Source organism: Pseudopipra pipra, chromosome 1 (genome assembly GCF_036250125.1).
Source record: "Pseudopipra pipra isolate bDixPip1 chromosome 1, bDixPip1.hap1, whole genome shotgun sequence".
NCBI lineage: Eukaryota > Metazoa > Chordata > Aves > Passeriformes > Pipridae > Pseudopipra > Pseudopipra pipra.
The window spans coordinates 119,735,718-119,758,262 of record NC_087549.1 but is presented as its reverse complement, the minus strand read 5'-3'; the positions used below and the strand labels follow the sequence as shown (position 1 = coordinate 119,758,262).

Below are 22,545 nucleotides of genomic sequence, written 5' to 3'. Positions count from 1 at the left end.
AAATCCCAGTGTCCTTACCAGAGCAGCAGCAGCAACTCAAGACCTGTGGAAATCATCATGGCTGGTGCAGAAACAGAATAAGCAATAGCCCATTATAACCACTGGTGGAGTCTTAAACATCTTTATTTAAATAGTCAAAATAAATATTTGATAAGATAGAGCTAACCAAAGTACCACATCTGTTTGGTTTTGTTTCTTTAAAGCACAGCTATCAAAGTAACATGAGTGCCACCTCCTGGTTTAGGCATGGAAACACTCTGGGTTGTGCTTATTGCATTCAAAACTTTCAACTGAAAGGTAGAGTTTTTCTTTTTTTTATTTTTTCCTTTTTTTTTTAAAGTAATTAAAATGTTTATCTTCAACATTCACAGAATGTTTTAAGAACAAAAATAGCTAAATGCAAGGATCCAGTAACACCTGCTGATCTTTAGTGCCTAGAGCAAACTAACTATATAAATGCTTCACAAGTATTTTTCCTCAAATTTAACTTCACAGATGTCAAATCCTACTAAAACACAGGAATGACCATAATTTTAAGTAAATATTTAAGTGCAGTGGCTTGTAATACAAGAAGTAGTCTTGGACTTCATGTGGAGTATGTTCTCCCAACACTTTTCTACCCTAAAAATGCCTTCTTAAGTGAAATGTGTGCATCTCTTATCCAGGAGGTGACAGAACCTAACAGAAGGCTGAGAAATTCAGCAAATGTACTACAAATGGCACAAAGAGCTGCAGCCCATTTTATATCTGCTGCAACAGTCAAATCACAAAGCTGTTGAGAAAACAGGAGTAAATTACAATCTTGCACATTACTAGCTGTGCAGGAGTAAAAGGTTTGACTCCTTTTGTTTCATTTCACACAGCACCCACAAAAGGGCATCACTATTATGTCAGAGCCATTTGGTAACAGCTACCAAAGATGTTTCAAAGCAACTTTAGAAGTAATTTAAGAAACACATCTGCCCAAATTCACATGTTGCCCCCACTGCAGATATAAAGACAACTACACTTTCCTCATGCCTGCAGTAGTAAAGACAATTTACCAACACTGAGTAAACACTGGCTCTGGGTCTCTTATTTTCCCTCCATATTCAGTATGGGCTGGAAGTACACGAGCCCAAATCCTGGGAGATGCTGCACCATGTCAATTCTGTATGGCATCATGTCCTATGGACTCCTAAATTTTGTCCCCCAGCATTTCAGTTGGCATTTAAGCCATTTCACCCACACCAAGCCTGTTTATCCCCACAGGCTAAGAAGCCACTGCTAGACTAAATGTTACGATTTCACAAACTCTGCGCTCCTCTTCTGTATATTGACTTGCTGTAAATTAGGATCAGAACCCTCAAGTCTTCTGGAACACACATAGCAACTTATATATATTTTTTAAATGTATAACCCTTTGGAACAAAACCCATTTATGTGTTTGATGTCCCAGCAAATTCTTATTCACGTTAAGAAGACGGACACTTATTGCACTTGTATCCCACAGCAGCAAGCACTTCCAGGAGGAGGACCTCGTCTCTTTCCAAAGTCGCCATCCCCATACTTTCTCACTCTAAAGCAGCAACAGTCCATGATGGATTTATCAGCACTTAACCAACTCCTTGTTTGGCAAAGGTTCTGCAACGACTTCATCACGCATGAACTGCTCCTAAAGACAGCAAGTAGGGTTTTAGTTGATTTACATTATTTCTGGATCTCCTCTCTGGCAAAAAAAACCACCAGATACCCAGGCTGAAAAACCGAGTGATTTTAACTGGTATGAATCTGTCCCCCAAAACCTGAATGCCATAAGCTGCCAGGCTGCCGACAAGGCTGCTGGAGTCAGTCACAGGCAGCTCTTCACCTCACTGAGATCGTTCTGTCCATGCCCCTCTCCACGCCCACCCAGCCACGTGCGTTTTAAAACCCAAACACGGCAGCAGGAGACCAGAAAAATAAGAGCTGGTGTAGAAGATCCAGTCCTAGATCAGCGATTTTTAAACGCCGCTCCTGCGCTTCCCGTTTATGGCGACGAACCGGGACTCGGAGGGACCCGGCTGGAGCCGCGCCCTGCGGCCCTGCCCGCACCCACCTGGTCATAAATGACGCGCAGGATCAGGGAGCAGCTGGGACAGGTGGCCACGTCCTCCCCGTTCTCCAGGTCCTCCTGCAAAAGCCCCGGGAAAGCGGTCACGGCCCCGCCGCCTGCCCGGCCGATGGGCAGTATGGCGCTGCCCTCCTCCCCGCCCCTGCCCGGCCGATGGGCAGTATGGCGCTGCCCTCCTCCCCGCCCCTGCCCGGCCGCCCCTCACCCGAGTGATAAGGAACCGGTCCCCGCAGGGGCACGGGTAGCTGTAGGTCTCGGTCTCCTCGTCGTACTCGAAGTCCTCGATCTCCACCTCGTCGTGGAACACCGACATGGCGGCGGGAAGCGGCGGGAGCCGGGACGGGGCGGAAGGGAAGAGGCGGTGCCTGACGGGGCACGCGGGCGGAGCCTCCCGTCATGTGATGCGGCGCCGGTAGGGGCGGTGGGCAGCGGGGTCGGGGGGTCCTCGGGATCTGAGGGAGGGATCGGCTGGGGAGGGGGTGGAGGGGCGAGGGAGAGCCGGGAGGCGGAGGCTCAGCGCACTCGAGTACCCCCGGCTCGCTCTCCGCTCTGGCGGGAGCCCCTCACGCCGGTCGGAAGCGGTGGCCGGGCCGCCCCCTGCGGCCAATGGCGCTGCCGTCGCCAGCCCTGACCTCCTGCCTGGCGATCCCGAGCGGCTGCGGGGGGACGGACGAGGACTGCCGCGACCTTGTCCTTCTCCGTGTCCTTGTCCTTCCCCTGCCCCTTGTCCTGCTCTCTGCCTCTTGTCCTTGTCCTTCCCCCGCCCCTTGGCCGCCTCAGTGCCGCCCAGCCTCAGCCGGGCACAGGCTGCCCAGCGCCCCCTGCGCTCACCGTGCGCTCCTCAGTCCGGGGAAAAGGGGAAAAACATTACTCTGGCTGGTGACTTTTGCAGGAGGCACTGTTTGTACCTCTTACCGAGAGATAGTTTCTGGTAAAAGATTTCCTTATCCTGCTTGCTTAAGTACCCTTGATGCCCCCTCAACACTCTCTTGCGTTAACTTACACAGTAATTTGCTCTTCAGTGTGGTATGGGTAGAGCTGAAAGTAATTCTCCCTTCAGATAGTAATGTAGGATTGAAAGAAAGAAGAGATGTGTTCACAGATCTCAAGCAATACTAACTAACCCAGGGCCAGTGGGTCAGAGGAGAAGGAGAATGAATGATTGATTATAAGTGAGGAGAAGAAGGAGTCATATAACAGTCATAAAAGTAGCACTTGTTTCTCTCCATGGAGCAAAGGAAGTGTAAAAATGCATATAAAATATCTAAAGAGGGGGTATCAAGAGGATGGAGCCAGGTTCCTTTCAGTGGTGCCTGCCGCTAGGACATGAGGCAATGGGCAGAAGCTGATGGACAAGAAGTTCCACCTGAACATGAGGAAGAACTTCTTTACTGTGCAGGTGACTGAACACTGGAACAGGTTGCCCAGAGAGATTGTGGAGTCTCCCTCATTGGAGATATTCAAGAACCATCTGGACACAATCCTGTGCCATGTGCTCTAGGATGACCCTGCTTGAGCAGGGAGGTTGGACCAGATGACCCGCTCTGGTCCCTTCCAACCTCACCCACTCAGTGATTTTGTGAAGTAAGGGGGTATTTGGAGTGGCTATTCCTGTACCAGCTAGAGTAAGAAGGGAATAAAGGGAGAACATTCCACAGGAGTTTGGGAGACTGAAGCAGTGCACTCCATGGAGGGCAGGGAGTTACCAAAGAGCTGGTTGGGTGGAGAAAGTCACAGGGGTGACAGATGGGGCAGAAGCTGTTCACACTGTGTAAAGGTGTGATTCACACCTGTCCGTGGTAGAGGAGAACCAGGGTTCATTAAAAGACATTTTGGAATTTATTAGTTCCAGAGTAAAAATGACAACTGACTTTATTGTCATCTTCGTGATTGGAAAGTGATTGATGACAATGGAAATGGAACAAGGATCTTGAACTACTGTTCAAGAGTCATTTCTTATTTATGACAGTCTCAGTCTTAAAGTAGTCTGTATGAATAGGATCTTTCAGCTATGACTATAAAATCAGGCTGCCATTTATTTTGTTTTCAGCATTATGTGTTGATACTGAACTTTGGGTTGGTTGGTTTTTTACATTTTCATTTGTAGAACTGAGCATATTTGCTTCCTAAAGTGGTAACAGTGAAAAGGAGGAGAATGAGGATGGCTTATTTAACTGACTGTCCACCTCAGCAGCAGAATTAAACCGAGTACGTAAAATAAACAGTCCAGAATCTCTGATTGGAATTAAAAGTTGTGCCACTTCTTTGACCAGCAGATGTTGCTGCATTTATTAGCAATTGCAGAAAGGGTTTTGAAAGTTGTGAGTTGATTAAAAAAAATAAATCTTTATTCTCAGTCCTAGGCCTCTGAAGCAAAGTGTCAGACTATATGTGGTTCATTTGGATGTTGTGGTGATTTAATTAAAGTCACAGCTATTGGCATTAACAGCTTACATAAGTGTCCACTTTCAAACATCCTTCATGTTTACATTGAATTAGTTAATGTGATAGAGTGAAAAGCATGAAAACATGAATCCAAAACCAAGAAGCCTAAAAAAAAGCAGAGTTGTATATGGATATGCTGTCTGAAAGACTCCAAATCCTAAACTGACCTCATGAATTTGAGAAACTCAATGTTTTTCAAGCACTCTGGCTTTACATACAGCATGCCAAGGTAGAGGAACGGGACTCTTCATTAGATGTGTACTTTGTTGTGCTAAAATATTTTAAGATTGTTAATACTTTTGTTATCAATAGCTTCTACACATTTGCATGTAGAAAGTGCTAAAGTGTTTTGTTTAAACACTTAAGTACACCTTAAGTCCTCTGTAATGGGGTGAAAAAAAATTTTTAAGTAATCTTGTTTGCTGGTGGTAGATGACTTTTAAATAATTCCATTTTTAAAAGTTGCAAGCTGCTGTGGAATTAAATGATGAAAAGCTATTAAAAATTATGGACAGTTAAAAACTGCAGGAAGTATTTCTTATGCTTGAAAGTGGGCATTTTGAGTAGTGACTTTTGAGAAATGCATTCCATTTCTGAGCGGCCTAATTAAAGGAAGCTCTGCCTCCATTTGTACAAGATTACAAACAGGACAAAATACTAAGTGACCAGCCAATACAGTTTTTAATGAAAGCCTAGAGAGTATAGGCCTGATTAACTGAACAAGCTGGATTGTTGCCATTTCAAAGGATTCAAAATGAAAAACATTTCGAAAATAAATTACGTGCCTTAAAAGAATGCAGAAGAAGAGATTTTAATGGAAATAAAATATTAATGCTTTAAAGAAGCAATGGACTGCATCGCAGAAATAATACAATTTGATGGGTGATGATAATACGATAGAGAATTATTCTAATCCATTTTAGGAAAAACAAAGGCCTACAAGGTATGAGAAATATCTCTTGGCTCTCTGATTTTCATGTTGTAAATGAACTGTGGTTCTGCCTTACTTTGAGTGTTGACCATGTCGGTTTATCTTTTGTGTCACAGCTCCGTTTGAGTGCCCAGTTTTGAATCTTCACACCATGTTTCCACTGTAGTGCATGTAAGTGTCCTCCACTTGCTTAACTATGTAGAGATGTGTTATATAGGGTACATGGAAGTGTGAGGGATTAATGTGCTTTTAAATAAACCTGTGAACAAACAGGCTTAATTAAAGTTTGTGAAATTGTCCAACGAGAACCCTTTCTATACCAATAGAAAGGGAATGCACAGTCACTGTTTGATCTTCTTTCAAATATTGTTTGAACATTTAAAATCAAAGATATGTTGGCTGGAAGGCACTTCTGAGGGTCATCCAGTCAGATCTGCTTGGAGCAGGACAGTTGTTCACACTGGATTAAGCCAGTCCCAGGTAAGTCTTTTGTAAGACCTTGGTAAGTCTTTAAGTTAACAAGGTTTCTGCTTTCCAGTCCTTCAGTTTCTCAGTGCCACTTTGAAGTGAAGCTCTGCTATTCAGGATGTCAACCATCCCTCTAACACAGCATCATCCACAAGTTTGCTGATCATAGAATGGCCTGGAAGGGACCTCAAAGACCAACCCCTCTGCCATGGACAGGGACACCTGCTGTGTCATCATCCAAGTTGTTGATAGATTTATTGGTCTGTGTCAGCCCCAATAACAACCCCAGGGTACTCTTATTACTGTTGTTAGCCAACAACTGAAGCAACTTGAAGCCATGAATTCTGTCTGCCCAGTTTTCAAACACTCCAGCAGTCCATCTGGCCTCGGCTTACTAACATGCAATGGGAGGTGGTGTCAGGAGCCACAGGTCAATCAAGATGTGTTGTGTCCTGTCCCCATGGTTGCATGACCAGACATTTATTTCATCATGGTAGCTGTTCAGATTTATCAAACATAATTTACCATTGGTAAATCTGTGTCCAGTATTCCTGATTACTTTCTTAGCTTGCACAGAGCTAACAGGACAAGCTCTAAGCATTTTTCCAGAGACTGAGATGGTGCCAACTGGACATAAGCACTCCTTCTTGCCTCTCTTAAAAATGACCATTTGTTAGTCTGTTTCTAGTCTGTTTGTAGACTTTGTGTGGTAAATGTTTTTCATAGATAATACACAATTGCCTGACAAGCATGTCAGCTGTGTCTCTTAGCAACCTTGAGTGTAACCCATCTGGCTCTGTGCATCTGAATACATCCAGCTTCTTTCAGCAGTTGCTGGCCCTACTCCTGCTTATCCCTATCCTTCCCAAACACCACTGGTACAAGCAGAGGTCGGTGTGCAAGCAAGCTTTGCCTGTGAAGACTGGGGCAGAAGCAGTGCTGTGCACTTCAGCCTTTTCTATATCATCTATGACAAGCTCATCTTCCCCTTGTGAGAGACTGAAATGTTAATGACTCAAACAATCGGCCATTTTCAAAAACAGCGAGTGCTTTGCTTAGGCCAAAGTTTGTACCCCCCAGCCGAAGGGAGGAGGAGAGGTTTAGGTGGTGAAACTTCTGATCTGCATAAGAACAGGCCAGGTGCAGAAGGGATTAGTATCCACCCTGGAGGATGACCATTACAAACCAACCTTTGTTCAACAACAAACTGGGTTTTGAGCCAAGTAAGGGGAAAGGCTGATAAGAAGCAGATCCTGTAGAGGCAGGATAATGCTTTTTATCGTGCCAATTTCCTCCCTTACACAACTGGCTCAGGTGTAAAAATCCTTCCCCCCCCGGGGGAGATATGATAACATTCACATGTAAGCCTGAAGATATTCATCACTTCTCAAGGGGCATAACTGGCTCAACTACACTGATTTGAGAGGCAGCTGTCAAGTCTTCTCTCTTAGAAGGTATCACTCTTTATATAAGTATCACCTATATACTTTCTTAAGTGATACTTTTATGCTGATGTATTTCTATAGATAATAACCAAAACGGCTACATACTTACTTTCCATTGCAACCGAGTTATTGTACAATAAACCTGCCGTATATATGTGTATAAACACTGGTCATTCAGTGTCATTTCACTCTAATCCATCCCAAGGGATCTATTAACAAGAGCGTCAGTTATCTGGCTTCAGGGGCAGGTCATAACACCCCTTCACTGGATTGATGCACATTTTCACTTCTTTATGATACTTCCATACTTCTAAAATTCCCTCTCATTATCCTATATGTCTGTTGCTAGTTTTAGCTCCAGCTGACCTTTGGCCTTTTTGTTTTGAAGGAAGATAAAAGGTGAAAACAAGCCATGTCAAGCAGTGTTTCATTTAACAAATATTTATGATTTTTTTCAGGAGCCTGTGATTCTGAAGAGTGCCCAGTCGTCATGGCTCATACTACTATTTATTTGGGTTGCACTGTTCCTCAGTTACTGAAAGGTGCTAGCAGAATTTTTCCTTCTCATTCTGCATTGGGAGTGTTGAGGCACTCTTCTTTTTATTACTGCACAGTGAACGGGTAGGTTATCCACTTTCTTTTTTCTTTTGAGACAGTGCCATGGTAACACTGCCAAAATCAAGCTGACAAAGTACTACAGACCTATAAATACTTAATTTAACTCCCAATTATATATTTATATTTCATTCTTATTTAGATTTATGTCATCTGTAGTCTGGATTACACTGGTAAATTGTTATGTTAATAGAAATTCGTATCAGTAAGGGACAGTAGCACAGCTGTCAGAATGACAATTATCTTTGTTTGCTTTTTGTTGCAGCACAATAAAATCAAAAAGGAAAATGGATCATCTAGAGAGGACGGCAAATAATTTTCGCCAGGAGGTTAGTGTTGTGTTCTTTAGGATGCAAGTAATTTTTTTTTTTTGCTGTGAAGGTAATTGTATTGGATAATCACGTTTGATTCTTAGGCTCCGTTTTCTGTACTGCTGGAGTCTGTTTTACTTCTTCTTCTCGTAATTTTTCATACTTGATGTTGTTATAAAATTAGCATATTTTGTACTCAGTGGGTGAAATGCAATGAGTTATGAAAATTGTCGATGATGTGATGCTATTTATTTTATGTTGGACAAGAAATTTAATAGAACTCTGGTCAAGTATGAATTATAATAAGTAACGAAAGCACATGGATATCTATCACCTCTACACAGAATTCTCAAATTTTTATGGATTTCTATAATTCTCATCCAGATTTGAGATTAAAGAATGTGGAAAATGTCCTTTTATAGCACGGGAGGTAAGAAAAAATATAGACATTTTGAAAGGAGAGCTGATAGACAGTTGTAAAAAGGATCTTCATTTGTATCTATTTTAATTCGCAAATACAAGAGCAATAAAGCATTTTCTCCATCAAAATACAGAAAGCATTCTTTTTCATAATCTTCAGAGGTGAACATACTCTTGTACTTCATATAGATATTTCCTTTCTATATTAGGCTGAAGTACATGTTTTGAAGATTTTAATACTGGGAGAATAAATATTACTTCAGTTCTCAAAAATATTTGACTAGTGAAAAAAATCCTCATTTTTCTTAGCCCTTTCAGGAGTTAAGGCACTTTTTTGACTGAAAAATCCCATCTTTAATGCTCAGGAGTTGGGAAAGGGTGTCCAGTTTTTTCTCCATTGTTTAATTAGCTTCTCTCAGTCTTGGGTAGCTATTTGTGATGAGCCAGCCTTGCATGAGCCACCCAGCAGGACAAACACACCACACAGATGTCAGTGTGTGTATGTGTACATAATTACATGCTTCTCTGCTAGGTTTTTCCCTAACTTTAGTTGAGAATAAGTCACAGGCCAAGTGAATTCTTCCCAAAAGGAAGCCAGGTGGAGAGGATATGTAGGTCACCCCCAAACCAGACGATTCAGCACTTGTGACATGGGCTGTAGATGGATGAGACAAATGCAGCCTTGCTCTGCCTGTTGCCAGAGCTGTCAGAGAGTGAGCCAGCTTTGGGAACCATGTGTCTCAGAACTGTGCCTCAGCTACTCACACCTAATGCCAGCTCTTACTTGAGTACAGTGTAGCATTCCTCGTGGACATACAGCTGCTCAGGTGGATCCAGTTTATCCAAGAAAATGAGTGTAGAGACAGGCACAGAGAGATGCACGTTCTCATTTGCTTCTGACATGAAAAAAATTATGGCATTTTTGAGTTTTGCAACCATGATTTAGTTATCTTGGATATTTCTGATTGCTTGGCTTGCTTACTTTTTCTGCTCAGTGTGGGTAGCTAGATAATATGTGGAAAATGGATCCTTATGAGGTATTGGAAGCTCTGGGGTGGTGCAGGGAACTGTAAGGCCCGAGGAAGAGAAAGAAGCTATGTGGGATAGTTGAAAGAGCAAGGCTCAATTCTTGCTACTGCACATTCTCTGCATATCAGAGGATTATACAGTTTCTTTTTTTAATGCTTAATTTATTCTTTGTTACTTTATTTCTGACCACTTTAAAATCAGTTTATTTTAAATCCTCGGCTTGGTTTCGAATTCCATGTAATCAGCAGTTGGCTTCCCGCAGTCAATATTGCCTTATTTGGCTATTTCAGTCCTGTAAAAGATGAAAGAATCATAAATCTGTGTTGCATTAGTGTGAATGCTACAGAACATTGCCTGTTGAAGAGTGATAATGTGAAGGACCAGGATAAGAAAATGTGCCTAATGCTTTCTTGAAATACAGCTGCAAAATCTGGAGTCCTGTGTCCTCTCCCTCTCTCTGCAGCCTGCTCTGGGCCAGTTGGATACTCTTGTGATAGTCCAAAATACTAATCACTCTGATGTAAATTTAGTTTTTGAAATAACTTTATACTGATTAAGAATTAAATTTCCAGTGCTCTGTCTGCTCTCTCAGCCAAATAACAAATTAGGGAGTGTGCTGAAGAGTAAAGAAGGGAATGAAGAAGATCTAAACTTAATGTCCGTTTCCTGCATTTAAAGTTTCTCAATCAGAACAACCATTTAAGTGGTTGTATCTGACATCTCTCTCATTAACTTAAACTGACTGTCTTCCCCATTTAATACTGTCTGCCAAAGTGGAACAGAAATCTATGCTACTTCATTTTAAATTAGCAAATGTCCTGCTGTTTAATGGGACAGGGGACGTGTTCAGATGTTACTTTATGAATAAATTAATTTCCTGCCATGTGTTTTAAATTACAGCATAGTTGCTTAAAATTTAATTATTTTTTTTATCTGTTTGATCTTACACAAATGAGAAATGATAAAGTTGCAATGGTATTGTGAGTATTTCCTACTGTGGTAAGTGACATCAGCGTCTTTTAACAGAGTGAAATCTGTGTGTCACCCTGTGTAGAAAATATTTAGGGCATTGCTTTCTTTGTGGAGGAAAAAGGTTAATAATTATAACTCAAAAATACCTGAAAAGGAAGGGCAGGGAGGGGATGAAAATCCATGTTGTACTGATGGTCGTCAAAGAGTTTAAGTGGGGTGCTCGTCCTCAATGGCCCTGTGGCAAAATCTGCTTTTCATTTTTCATCTTTTTTTTTTTTTTAATAGCTATTTAAAAGTGGTATCAGCCATGGCTCTGACATCCCCTCCCACATGATTGCCAAGCAAAAATTCCTCTGTTAACCAGCAATAAAAACCTTGTGTCATAGTTACCCCGTGTTCATAAATATAATATGTGGTCAAATGGGGAGGTATAAATGCAGGAACACAAGGCTTACTGGTTTTCTTGCATGGATGCACTAATACATATGTTTCAGCAATGCATTTAATTACTTAAATAAAACTAGATACAACTCCAGAATTCTCCCTTTTACTTCAGTTGCAGCTGATCTTTAACAAATGCCCTTTGTCAGTCTTTATATCAGAAATCTTTTTACTTTGTTGCGGGAAGATGCAGGAGTGTGTGTCTTGTATAGATGTGTAAAGAACCTGAAAAGGGATAAGTAGCAATCACTTCTCTTTATAGTTAAGCTTTCAACTGAAAGTGAGTTTGTATATAATCTTAGAATAAATCTGACAAAAGTGACAGACATGATGGACTGTAAGTACAAAAATATTTCTCCATTCAATGACTGTGTGAGTGAATCATAGAATCAAAAAATGATTTGGATTTGAAGGAACCTTAAAGACCAGCAAATTCCAATCCTCCTGCCATAGGCGGGGATGCCACTCACTAGATGAGGTTGTTCAGGGCCCCCCCCAACCTGGCTTTGAACAATTCCAGGGATGGAATCCACTTCTGTTTTTCTACGCCAGTGAAAAAATATTAGTGCTGTAGGTAATGAAATGCTGCAGAGAACATGGAAGGGATAGATATTTCATGCACAACTTCTTGACTACTTTTGCTGCAAATGATATCTACGTACCACAATGGCTTATTTTCCTTTTGTCAGGTAATTACACAAGCCAAAGTGTGTGGAATCACCAATGAATCGGAGACAGTCAAAAGACTTCGTTTGGCTATTGCAAATAAGGATTTTACGTTCAAAGCAGGACAATGGTAAGATCTTTCAGTATTTGTGGGAGAAATTACTAGGAGAAGTCTACTACAGCAAAGTGTTAAAAGGCCTCTCTGATCCTTGAACCTTGGAAAAAAATTGTTAGTTTATATAATACCATGTTTTCTTATTGGTTGCCCTGTCAACTAGCTGATATTTGCCATAATTTTTAAATAGTCATTATAAAATATGTAATATTACTAATAAAAGGGCAGAAATGGATGTTCTTTAAATGTTCAGTTTGATTGTTTTGATGTTTTCCTCTGGTTTATGTATATTACATTGTTTCTTCAAGAGTACTTTGAAGTTCCATGCACTTTATTCTGCAAACTGTCTTTACTGTCTTTATTTACTAGTTACTTTACAGTGGAGCTGAGACTGCTGCTTTGCAAGTTACTTAGTTTTGGTTTATAATTAAATCAGAGTTCCTTGCTAAGTTTTATTTTTTCCCCTTGAAGTTTCTTTAATTCTGAAAATTAAGCCAGTTAGGTTGGATTAATAATATAGAAAGGCAAATTTGAAAATAAAAAACTTGAATTATTAAGCCTTTGAAACAATTGGTTGTTTGTTTAAGCAATTTTACAGGTGTTCTTTTTTTTTTCCAAGGAAGTAGTGAATATTCACGTTTGTCATCCCTCCTTGTTAAAATTACTCTCACTCTGTCACTTTTTTTTTCTCTTAGAAATTAATTTAAAACTATGAGTAGTTGCTTTTGGCAATGGACATTTAAATGTTTTTAAACTTTTTATTGGTTTAGGCCATCTGAAAGTGGTTTTGCTGGAATCAAAGTATAGCTGCTAGGGTATTAACAGCATATGTTACTCATGGAGTGCTAATATGCTGGCTTTTAAATTTAGAACCAGAACACAAGATGTTGATTGCAGTAATTTGTTTGTGAAGTAATTTGCTGCAGTTTTTGCACATGTGCAGTGACTCATATTAAATTCTTGCTTGCCAGTACTTGGAAAGAGCATTTACCCTTCAAAAATGTTTTTGAAATTATCATGCTGAAAACTGAAAGCTTTAATTATAATTACTCTTCTTCATTTTCTCCTTCCTTGAAAGTATTCTAATGCTATTGTAAGGTACACAACAACTTTTCTGTACTTGTAGCTATAAACTGTGGTTGCATTTTTTGATGAGCAGTACAAAATACCAGACCACAATTTCCTGAACAAAAAAGGCTAACTTGTTAGGATTTGCTGTAGTAAGATGTCACAGCCAAAGATTGTCACTAAAATGTTTAAATTTTCTGAAAGTGTTCTAATTATTGAGATTTTTAGAAGCAAAAGTGGATTTGTTTTGCAAGCACGCTGGCAGATACTGGTCTTTATCTGACTACAAATAATGATGAAGAGACTTGTTGCTGTTACCCATTTTGGTTTACTAAAACATGCACTGAGGTATATGCATGTTACAAAGCTGCTTCTTCAAAGTGTTTGTGGTTTTAATGTTTCTAATCTCCTCCTTCCAGCAATCAGTAATTATTGTTCATTTCTTAAGGATTTGGCTTAGCTAGCCTTTAAAAGGAGGGAAATGCAAAACCACTCTCAGATCTCTGGTTTACATCTTTTTTGCCTCTCCTTGTTGTGGGTTTATATGTAAGGGTTTTCCTTCTTTTTTCCCCTTCAGGTACTCTTTTCCCTTAAGCTGTCACAGGTAGCATTTCTTAAGGAGCCCTCTTATCCTTCCTAACATGGCTAAGACAGACAAGCCATCAGAAATACGAGCTTGTCCACTATAATACAGTATACTGTGCCCTACAATCTCACAATTATGTAACTGGGAAAGAACTACTAATATGGAAAGAAAGGTACATCTGCATTAGTATTTTAGAAAGGGAAAAACTATGTTTGATTGAGGTTTTGCAGCAATGTTTGGTTTTGTGTGTGTGTTTCCCCACTGGGCGCAGATTGACTTGAATGTAAATTGTTACTTTACAGCACAAATTCTTATTTTTTCGTTAATGTAAGTAGTAAGATTGTTTTCCACCAGAGGGAGGTAAAGAGCTTCAGTAGCATCGTTAGGTGTTTTTTGCTCTGATAAATGCTGCATTATAACAGTTGTCCTTTCTAATTTCTTGGAGCCTGACTGCCAGGAAAGCTGGGCCCCATGGGGCAGTGGGGCTGCAGAAGCTGAGCACAGTGAATTGAGCCTTCTCAACGTTTTTGGTTGTTAACCTTTCTTTTGCAGTCTGATACCTTTATACACCATCAAGTTTATTAGCATAAAGTTAAAAATGATATCATTGTTGTATCTTTCACACCTTGTGCATTCTTCGAGAGAGAGGATGTTGTTCTTCAAAGGGTGAAGCTGTGTGGGGAGATATTTTTTGTTTAAAGTCGTGAACTATTCAAAGTGCTTCTCTCTTCCCTCAAGCAATTGTGATCTCTGTAAAGGATACAGCTTTGCTGTTTAAAGAAGATATCTGTGCTGTGGAAGCCAGTCTGTATTTCTTGTTGCATCCTCATTTAACAAATACTGAGCCAGCCTAACCCAGGCTTGAATTGAATAACGATTCTGTAGTACTTGGCATTGCAGTGTGGTTGTTTGTTAAAGGGAGCAGAAGAACTGGTTATAAACATTACGTTTATTTTGAAATACAGGGATTTTGTTATGTGCTGTAGAAAACAAAAGTATTTAAGATTTATGGAACACAGAGGAGTTCAAATGATGGGTCATAAAACAACTTCTAATTTTTTTCTGATAGCTAACTATTTGGAATACCAAAGCCTTACTTTTATGAGAATGAATTATAGTTCCTATGTAGTAATGGCTTACCTTCCATATTGTCTAGTGTCTAGTGTTACAGAAGCTTAGTCTTTCTAATGTGTAGAAACCCAGGCGTGGTTCACTTTTAACTTAAAAAAAACCCAAACAGACACAAAACCTGAAAAAGCAGGAATTTATTCCAGTTCAATTTCCTAACCTAGAAAGTGATATCTGCCACCAGAGGGAGCTGCAGTTCTGCTACCAGTAACCGACTTTTCCCATGAGAAATTTTTTACACACTGTTGGTTCTACTGTTTCATCTTCCCAGGAAAAGAAAGTGTTTAATCTAAAGTAATTTTCCTAAAATTAGAATCCCAATCTTCTTATGTTTTAAAATTGAAGAGCCCATCAAAGGGACCAAAAAGAGTGGGATTTAAGCCACTCTATCAGACCATATTGTGTTTTTGTTGTAATACGCAAATAATTTATTTAAAACACTTAGAATTCTAGTCTGTTGTAAGATGTGACATCTAACGCTAAAACCAGTCCGGTTTTAAAACCTTCTAGTTTAAAAAACATGATGACTTGTTTCTAGATGAAATTAATTCTAAGGAAATGGCGTTATGCAAGATTAACTCCTTTTCTGGAAAAGTTATGTTACGGAAATGAAGATGTTGTAAAGGAAGGATAACTGAAACAAAAGCAGCCATATTGTTTTGGCTGTTGTTTTCCATGTTTGAGGTTGTTGGCTTCTTTTTTAAAATTCTGTTTCTGGTCTATTTTTAGGGTTGATTTCTTTATTCCTGGAGTATCTGTAGTTGGGGGATTCTCAATATGTTCAAGCCCTGGCCTCTTAGAACGAGAAGGAATACTAGAGCTGGCAGTAAAGCACACTGTTCATCCTCCTGCTCACTGGGTTCACACTGAGGTAAATTACATTAACTGTGAGATTTGGCTCTTTGTTTGTTTGTTTGTGGGATTTTGGGGATGTGGAGGGGGTTATGTGTGTGTGGTTTTAGACCACTTTGTGCTATTGACTGCAAAACTCATGTTGACTTGTTCAACCATTTTTAATACAACATAAATCTTAAAACCTATTGTTCAGTAAGAGACTGAAACTGGATGCTTATATGGTAATATGGTTATTGCAACCTTTTGATTCCACTTGTGCTTACAGTGGACTAAAAGTGATATTGTAGTTAGTGCATATAGGGGTTCTTACTCCTTTGGAATTAATGAACTTAAAAATGTTGAAAACTCTCTGTTCTAAATTGTGTCCCTGACAACAGTGTTACACCTTACAAGGCTAATCTGATAACATTCCATAATTCCTGAGCATTTCTACAAATATAAAATGGAAATCATTGATAAATCACAGATAAATATAGATTATTAAGGGGGAGACAAGGGAGATATTTAGATCAGGTTTTCTCAAATGACAAAACAAGAGAATACTTTAGGATTTCTATAATATTCTCTTAAATATGCAGTATTTTTGTAATATAGACATACTACTCAAGGCTTGATTTTTTTGCTATATTAAAAGCAAAGCCTGACACTTGGCCTCTTGCAGTGTTTCGTTCATCATTTACCCCATTTAGTTACAGTCAGAGGAGTCACATATTTCATCAGTGATCTGTCCTATCAACTTTTGTTCTTTTCACAATCTCTGAAGACTCTTTTAGGACTTCTGATGTCATAAATTAGTTTGTTGTTGCTGAATTTACTGGTTGAATTTTAGGATAAATCTTTAATCAAGGGGTAAGCTACGCCAAACCTGATGCTGTAGAGAAACCACCAGGGACTCTTCTAGCTAAACAAAACCACATGCTTTTCCTTAGGAAACAAGCAGAAAAAAAATATCAACCTAGAATTTGAAAATGTTGTATATGTGGTGAAAAAGCTCTGGTACTTAATTGTTTAGAAGTTACTTCTAAAGGAAGTTGGTAACTCAGGGTAGAAGATGTTATGGGAATAGTTAGCACTCGTTTACTTACTGTATTTGGGGTTTTTTAGAGGTATTTATTTCTTAATATTACTGTATATAAATCATAAATTTTAGCACTGTGTAATTTATAGCTTTAGGAAAATGTAGCCTTGTAGAAAAATGTCCATGTAATGCATTGATCGCTTCACTTCTCTACCTGAGCTGTATTTATAAACTAGACTAAATGACAACATTTTCTCATCATATTACTCCAGAATTTTACTGTCTTTTCTTGTATACTGACTTATTGTTATCACTGTCATGGCCAAAGCATGGAAATATGTGGGAGACTGCTGATTATGAGAGAGCTCCTCATGTCCAATCTTGATGAGCTACATCTGGTTAAGGTGGCAGGTTAGATGACAGAGGTTGTTTCTCCCTGAAAAGGCTTATTTCCTCAATACCATATTCTGTGTCCTCCTTCTGCCATGTGAATCTGGAACACTTGTGGATTCATGTATCTCTAAACCAGAGTAAAACATGGTGGGAAAGCCTGGTGGTGTATATGAACAAGGAGAGAGAAATTGGTTTCAGATAATGAACGCTGACTGTCTTACACTATAATTGAGAGACAATACTTCACGGAATAATTAAGAAAGGCAAGAAATCTGGGTGGTTTTTTTTTTTTTTAATGATCATGCTAACTACTTTAGGAACTTGTGTGTTCTGTGCAATACCTGAATCCAAAGGCCTCCTCCTTCGTCCTGGTGGAATGGTTGCATGTTTAGACCTTTGCTGTCTATGCAGTTGTCATTAATGGAATTCCTTTTGTTGCAATTTACTGTTTCCTGATACCAGGATTCTTTGGAGGAAGCGTTTTCATTTTCTAAGCTAACTTTTTAGCAGTTCTTGTAGCTTTCCTTGTTTTTCCCTCTTCCTTTCCTACCTTCCTTGGTTTCCCTATCCTCTTCGGGGTTTTTTTTGAAAACCTGTATATGGCCTGAAGTGAGTTGTGTTTTCTGCTCTTACTTGTTCTGTCTGCTTGCAGTGATGTGGGAGAACTCACCTGACTTCTCTGTACTGCAGTTTCACCCTTCATACCGGGATGCAGTGCCGGTTTACCAAGAAGATATTGGCCCAAATGGATTTTTTTGTTGTAGCTTTCATTTTCCATGTAACAAAAAAACATGCTTGGACAAATTTCTCTAAGAAATAATACCTTACCTTCGAGTGGAGAATAAGAGAGAAGGTTTTCCCCTGATTTTTATTCTTCTGTGCCTCTGAAGTTACAAATGCAGAAGTGATTCTGTAAGAAATATTCTTGTGGATACTGCTTCAGTTCTGGGTGTTTTCTGTTTTTTGGGAATTTTCTTGACATGAGGCTGGGTTTGGGTAGAAGTATGATCTCACGTTGACCTCAGGTTTTCACAACCACATCCTGCATTGGAAAACTCTTGTGTGAATCGTTCCTCTTTCAAGTCCTATGGGGATGAAAAGGGGGAGTTGCCATCCTGCCTCACCATAAGACTGAAGCTTTTGAAAGTAGAACTGGATCCCTAGAGACACTGGGTTACCTCAGATAGCTGGAAATTTTGTGAATATTCTGAAGTATTTCTGGTTTTCCCTCACTGGTCAATAAAAATAAAAAATCACAGCCCAGCAAGTCTTGTGACTGGAATGCGAGAAGAATAAGGTTTCAGTTTTGCTTTTCATTTTGAAATTAAATATCTTCTTTTCCGTCCTAGTGTACTCTTGACTCAGAAGTGGCTCTGCGAGTGGGAGGTGATTTCTTCTTTGATCCTCAGCCTGGTGACTCCCCAGTAAACCTAGTGCTGATAGCAGGGGGTGTTGGAATTAACCCATTGTTTTCTATACTGCTGCATATAGCAGATCTTCATGGATACCAAGAGGGTAAAGGAAATGGACACAAATTGGGAACAGTGAAGCTGTACTACAGTGCAAAAAATACAAGTGAACTCTTATTTAAGGTAAATAAAGTTTTTTTTAAAAATAGGTCTCAGCTATTCAGCTACTAGTGAGTGTATCAATTGGTTGCCAAACTCCAGAGAGTCCTTCTGTGTAAGACAGTGTACAAATGGAGACAAAACTCACTTCCTGCCTCAAATCCCATGTGTGTTTTGTTAACTTCTTAGGCCAGTGTTACTAGATATACCTGGTCTCAGTGACTTTGGTGATAAGTCAATTACCCCTAAATTTTACTGTACCCCTGCATTTTACTATAGTCTCATAAGAGCATCATAGTATAATAAAGAGCATATATATTTATATGTATATATACACACCAATAGTATGCATAATGTTATAATACTGAAACCACATAGTCTTGGTATAGATTGTATTGAATTTAAAGACTAGAGAAGAGCAATTATATCCAAAGGAAACACTTTCTAAAATAACAGGGGAGCTTTATTGATGATGCATTAGTTATTATTGAGTACTATTGTATGAATGAAGGATTTATAGCTGCTTTTAAAATTTCTTGTGCAGCACTTCATCAACATTTACTCAGCAGTTAAAGATCAGTTGTCACACTCAGCCATTAAGGGTCACTGATAACATTTTAGGGTCAAATTAGCCCAGCTTCTGTAAAGAAGCATCCAAAATGATTTAGGTTTCTTCAAAGTATTGAAGGCTTTTGATTGTAAGATAAAGGTGAAAATAAACTGTGTATAGGATCCATCACTAGTTTTTCTTCTGTAATTCTGCCATGTTACTAGATATGGAGATATTTACTTTCTTTGAAAACTCATTTGTTTGTTGCTAGAAGCAGAATAATCTGCTCCTCCGTTTGGCCAACTGCTGCTGTGCCAGCGTGTTCTGAGCAAGCACAGGTGTTTTCAGTGCCTGTGCTCACATTCTCGAGTTTCACTTCAGCCGTGCTGTGACAGCAGAGCTTTTGTATTAAAGCTTCTGGGACAGAAGAGAACACAATGATATTTACAGTGCTTACAATATGCTTCATGTGTCCCTCAAGTCCGGAACATGTCTCTCAAAATTCTTTACCTCTGTGCAGAGGAGTGAGGAAATAGAATCACTAGGAGTCCTTATGCTCTTGCAAGAAACATCTGTACAACTCTCCAGGGGGAACTGCTGGATTGTCACTGATGGTTTGGAGGACCTGTTCCCTGAAGGACCAGCTCTGTATAGGCTGACAAGGGCAAAGGGAAACACCAATGTCTTGGGTGTGATGCTTGTTCTGGATGTGCTCTCATGGCACAGGCTGAGGCACTGCTTCTGAAAATCTCCTTAGTGCAAACAGTAGAAGCAATACAGTGTGAGAGTTACAAAAGATAGCAAGTCAACAGCAGAGGTACTAGTGGAACTAGTGTCCAACAGTGTCAGTCTGTGCTGCTCTTCATTCCTTGTCTTTTAGGGGTTCAGGAACAGATTTGCCTACTAAGTAGTATCTGTCTAGGGTTTTTTGTTAAGCAACCCATGGCAGACTCTCTAGTGTAGTAACCAGTTAGCAAGCAAACACAACTAAATGAGCTAATTTACCTATTTGCAGAGTAGACATTATTTGTATTTCAAAATATTTTTAAGAATTTCCAGTGTCCATTCCAGCAGTGAAAATCTTAAATAGTGCAGAATCTAGACAACAGCTAAATCTTAATTTCAGAATTAACTACAGCATCTGAGAGACACATTATTTTTTTACTATGATTTGAATTGAAGCTGCTGGGTTTTTGGCTGTAACTTATCACAGCTGTGAGTTAGGGAACTGAAAATTACCGTTTCTACTTTCTACTCTGGTAAAAAGTAACATTACCATTACATTGTATTTGGTTTTACTTGGAGGATGTGAGACAGTAAAAGGTCTAGTAATCTTACCACATAAAGCAGACAAGACTCAAAAAGTTCCTAACAAATGGTAAATACGTACTGCAGGGGGGTTTTTAAATGGAAAACCCCTATGGAAGTGGAAGGAGGAAATAGTGAGAATTTAAAAGGGGAAGAAACTGGGAAATGACATAACTGGTTCTTAGGTTCAAATCTTACAGATTCAGCCTATCTCAGCAAAGGAGACAAGCTCTAACATAGCTGGCAGGGAGTTTACATTCCAGGTGTGGGAATTGTGTGTGTAGGTGTGCAGGTCAGCCCTGTGGAATCAAGCCCATCAGGTTCTCGGTGCTGAAATGCAAAGTCTTGGTTCTCGGTAATAATCACTGGTGTTCTGGGAGTGTGTGCATACATCTGCTTTGATTTAATGGCCTGTGGTGTAAGCAAGTGTGTTTAACATTACAGAAAAATATTCTTGGTTTGATGAACACGTTTCCTGGAAAGATCACATGTTGTTTCCACGTTACCCAACAGCGTTCACAGATCTGTAAAGAACTTCAGCCACATGTTACAGGTAAATGTACAGAATGGTATCAAAGTCCAAGTCTGATTACATCCTAAAGGATGAAGTTATTATGCATAACTCAGTATTTTTACATTTAAAGGTTCAAATCGAGATGTGAGTTAAACCTAAATAATTTCACTGACCATACTATGCTTTGCAGAAAAATTTTCCCTTTCCAGTTTTTGTTTTCCTCTTTTAATTCAAAACTTTATACTGGTATTTCCCACTTCAAACTTTATTCCAGAAATTTTTAAGCAAAGTATTTTCTTTCCTATTTACTTTGCTTAAGGTGGGATTGATGAAGGATAATCTGACTGCTTGTAAGAGACATTTCAGCATGTTTCCATTTCTGCTGTATTTGTGTTAGAGATACTTACCTATTTTTTTCATGAATGTGGGATTTTTGCTTGTATGTAAGCTGTGTTCTCTTCAGTGACTAATACCCTCTGCATTCCAAGCAGAAGTACTGATCTAAATCCCCAAAAGAACAAATGGCTTTCGAAGCCTCAAATCTCAATACCTATTATTCTGAAACAGGCCAGGCATTTTTAAGAAAGGAGTGCTTGAAATACCTCTAACCAGACATTCTTTTTGAAATGACTTCACGATTAATATTTCTGTTCTCATTTCCTACTTTTTTTTTCTTTGTCAGAGGGAAGAATATCTGAAAAGGATCTAGAAAAACACGTATCTAACAATACTTCATGGTACATCTGTGGTCCACCTCCAATGATAGAATCCATATCCAAACTACTGTCTAACATTGGTGTTCCTGGAAACCGTGTTTTCTTTGAGAAATGGTGGTAGTGACACCTGCTGAAATATATTCTTTTTTCCAGTGCATTTTGATAAGCTAAAATGTACAGAAATGGACTATGAATTATTTGGAAGATTTTACTTCATAGATGAAGATGTCCTCAATTGTAACAGTGTTCCTTTTAATTTAACTGTAATATACCTGTAATGCAGTGCTGATGCTTTGGGGAAAGAAAGTGATTTTGTATTAAAGACATTAACTGTTATGGTTTTTGCTAGTTTGCTTCTTCTTACGAGTAGCAGCATATTTTCACTTTAGACACTTCGTTAGTCAGCTTTTAAAAGGCTTTCAGTGCCTGATTCAGCAATTGCAGAGAATTAGTTATGCAGCAATGCCAGGTCTGTTTATAAAAATAAATGAGGCCACAACTTCTGAATCTGCTCCAAATGAGTCAATACCCTTCCCTCCCCAGTTCTACATAACACAGTACCACTTCTATAGAAGTACAGCCGCGGTGTTGTGACTTCCTTCTCGCCATTTCGTGTCAAAAGCAAAACCCAACCTTTTATGTGGTTCAGCTGTGTTGACAGTAAAAGACATTTTTTTTTTTTGTAATCCTATTCAGCCCTGAGTTAGAAGTGTTGAGTGTAGCAGTGTTAGGCATCAGTACAGCTTCCCACCTGAACCTGTATCCCGTGCCAGTGCTGAGGTTGTCCATCCAGGGTTGTGCTTTTGTGTGCTGCATCCTCAAAAGCAGCACTGGCCAGCAACGGCCAAGATTGGAAATCTCCACAATCCTGCTGCATAAAGCACAGAGCTT

At 39.5% G+C, this 22,545-nt stretch overlaps 2 protein-coding genes across 6 annotated transcripts; one reads left to right on the top strand and one right to left on the bottom strand.

Annotated features, from left to right (window-relative positions):
* Positions 1-105: 105 nt before the first annotated feature.
* On the bottom strand, positions 106-2,430 carry DPH3 (diphthamide biosynthesis 3). Its single transcript, XM_064673758.1, has 3 exons — positions 2,298-2,430; positions 2,078-2,152; positions 106-1,654 (listed from the first exon to the last, which is right to left on the bottom strand). The coding sequence occupies exons 1-3, from the start codon at positions 2,403-2,405 to the stop codon at positions 1,589-1,591; spliced, it is 249 nt and encodes an 82-aa protein (XP_064529828.1). The 5' UTR covers positions 2,406-2,430; the 3' UTR covers positions 106-1,588.
* Positions 2,420-21,990, top strand: OXNAD1 (oxidoreductase NAD binding domain containing 1). 5 transcript variants are annotated; one of them, XM_064673720.1, is made up of 10 exons: positions 2,420-2,504; positions 5,585-5,639; positions 7,840-8,002; positions 8,262-8,325; positions 11,859-11,965; positions 15,462-15,603; positions 18,348-18,384; positions 18,493-18,590; positions 20,869-20,977; positions 21,621-21,990. In XM_064673720.1, exons 3-10 carry the CDS (start codon positions 7,872-7,874, stop codon positions 21,773-21,775), a joined length of 843 nt encoding a protein of 280 aa, XP_064529790.1. In that variant the 5' UTR covers positions 2,420-2,504; positions 5,585-5,639; positions 7,840-7,871; the 3' UTR covers positions 21,776-21,990. The 5 variants fall into 5 exon arrangements, with proteins under 5 accessions (XP_064529790.1, XP_064529781.1, XP_064529753.1 ...); XM_064673711.1 differs by having other exon boundaries at positions 18,490-18,590; XM_064673683.1 differs by having other exon boundaries at positions 18,348-18,590.
* Positions 21,991-22,545: the final 555 nt, after the last annotated feature.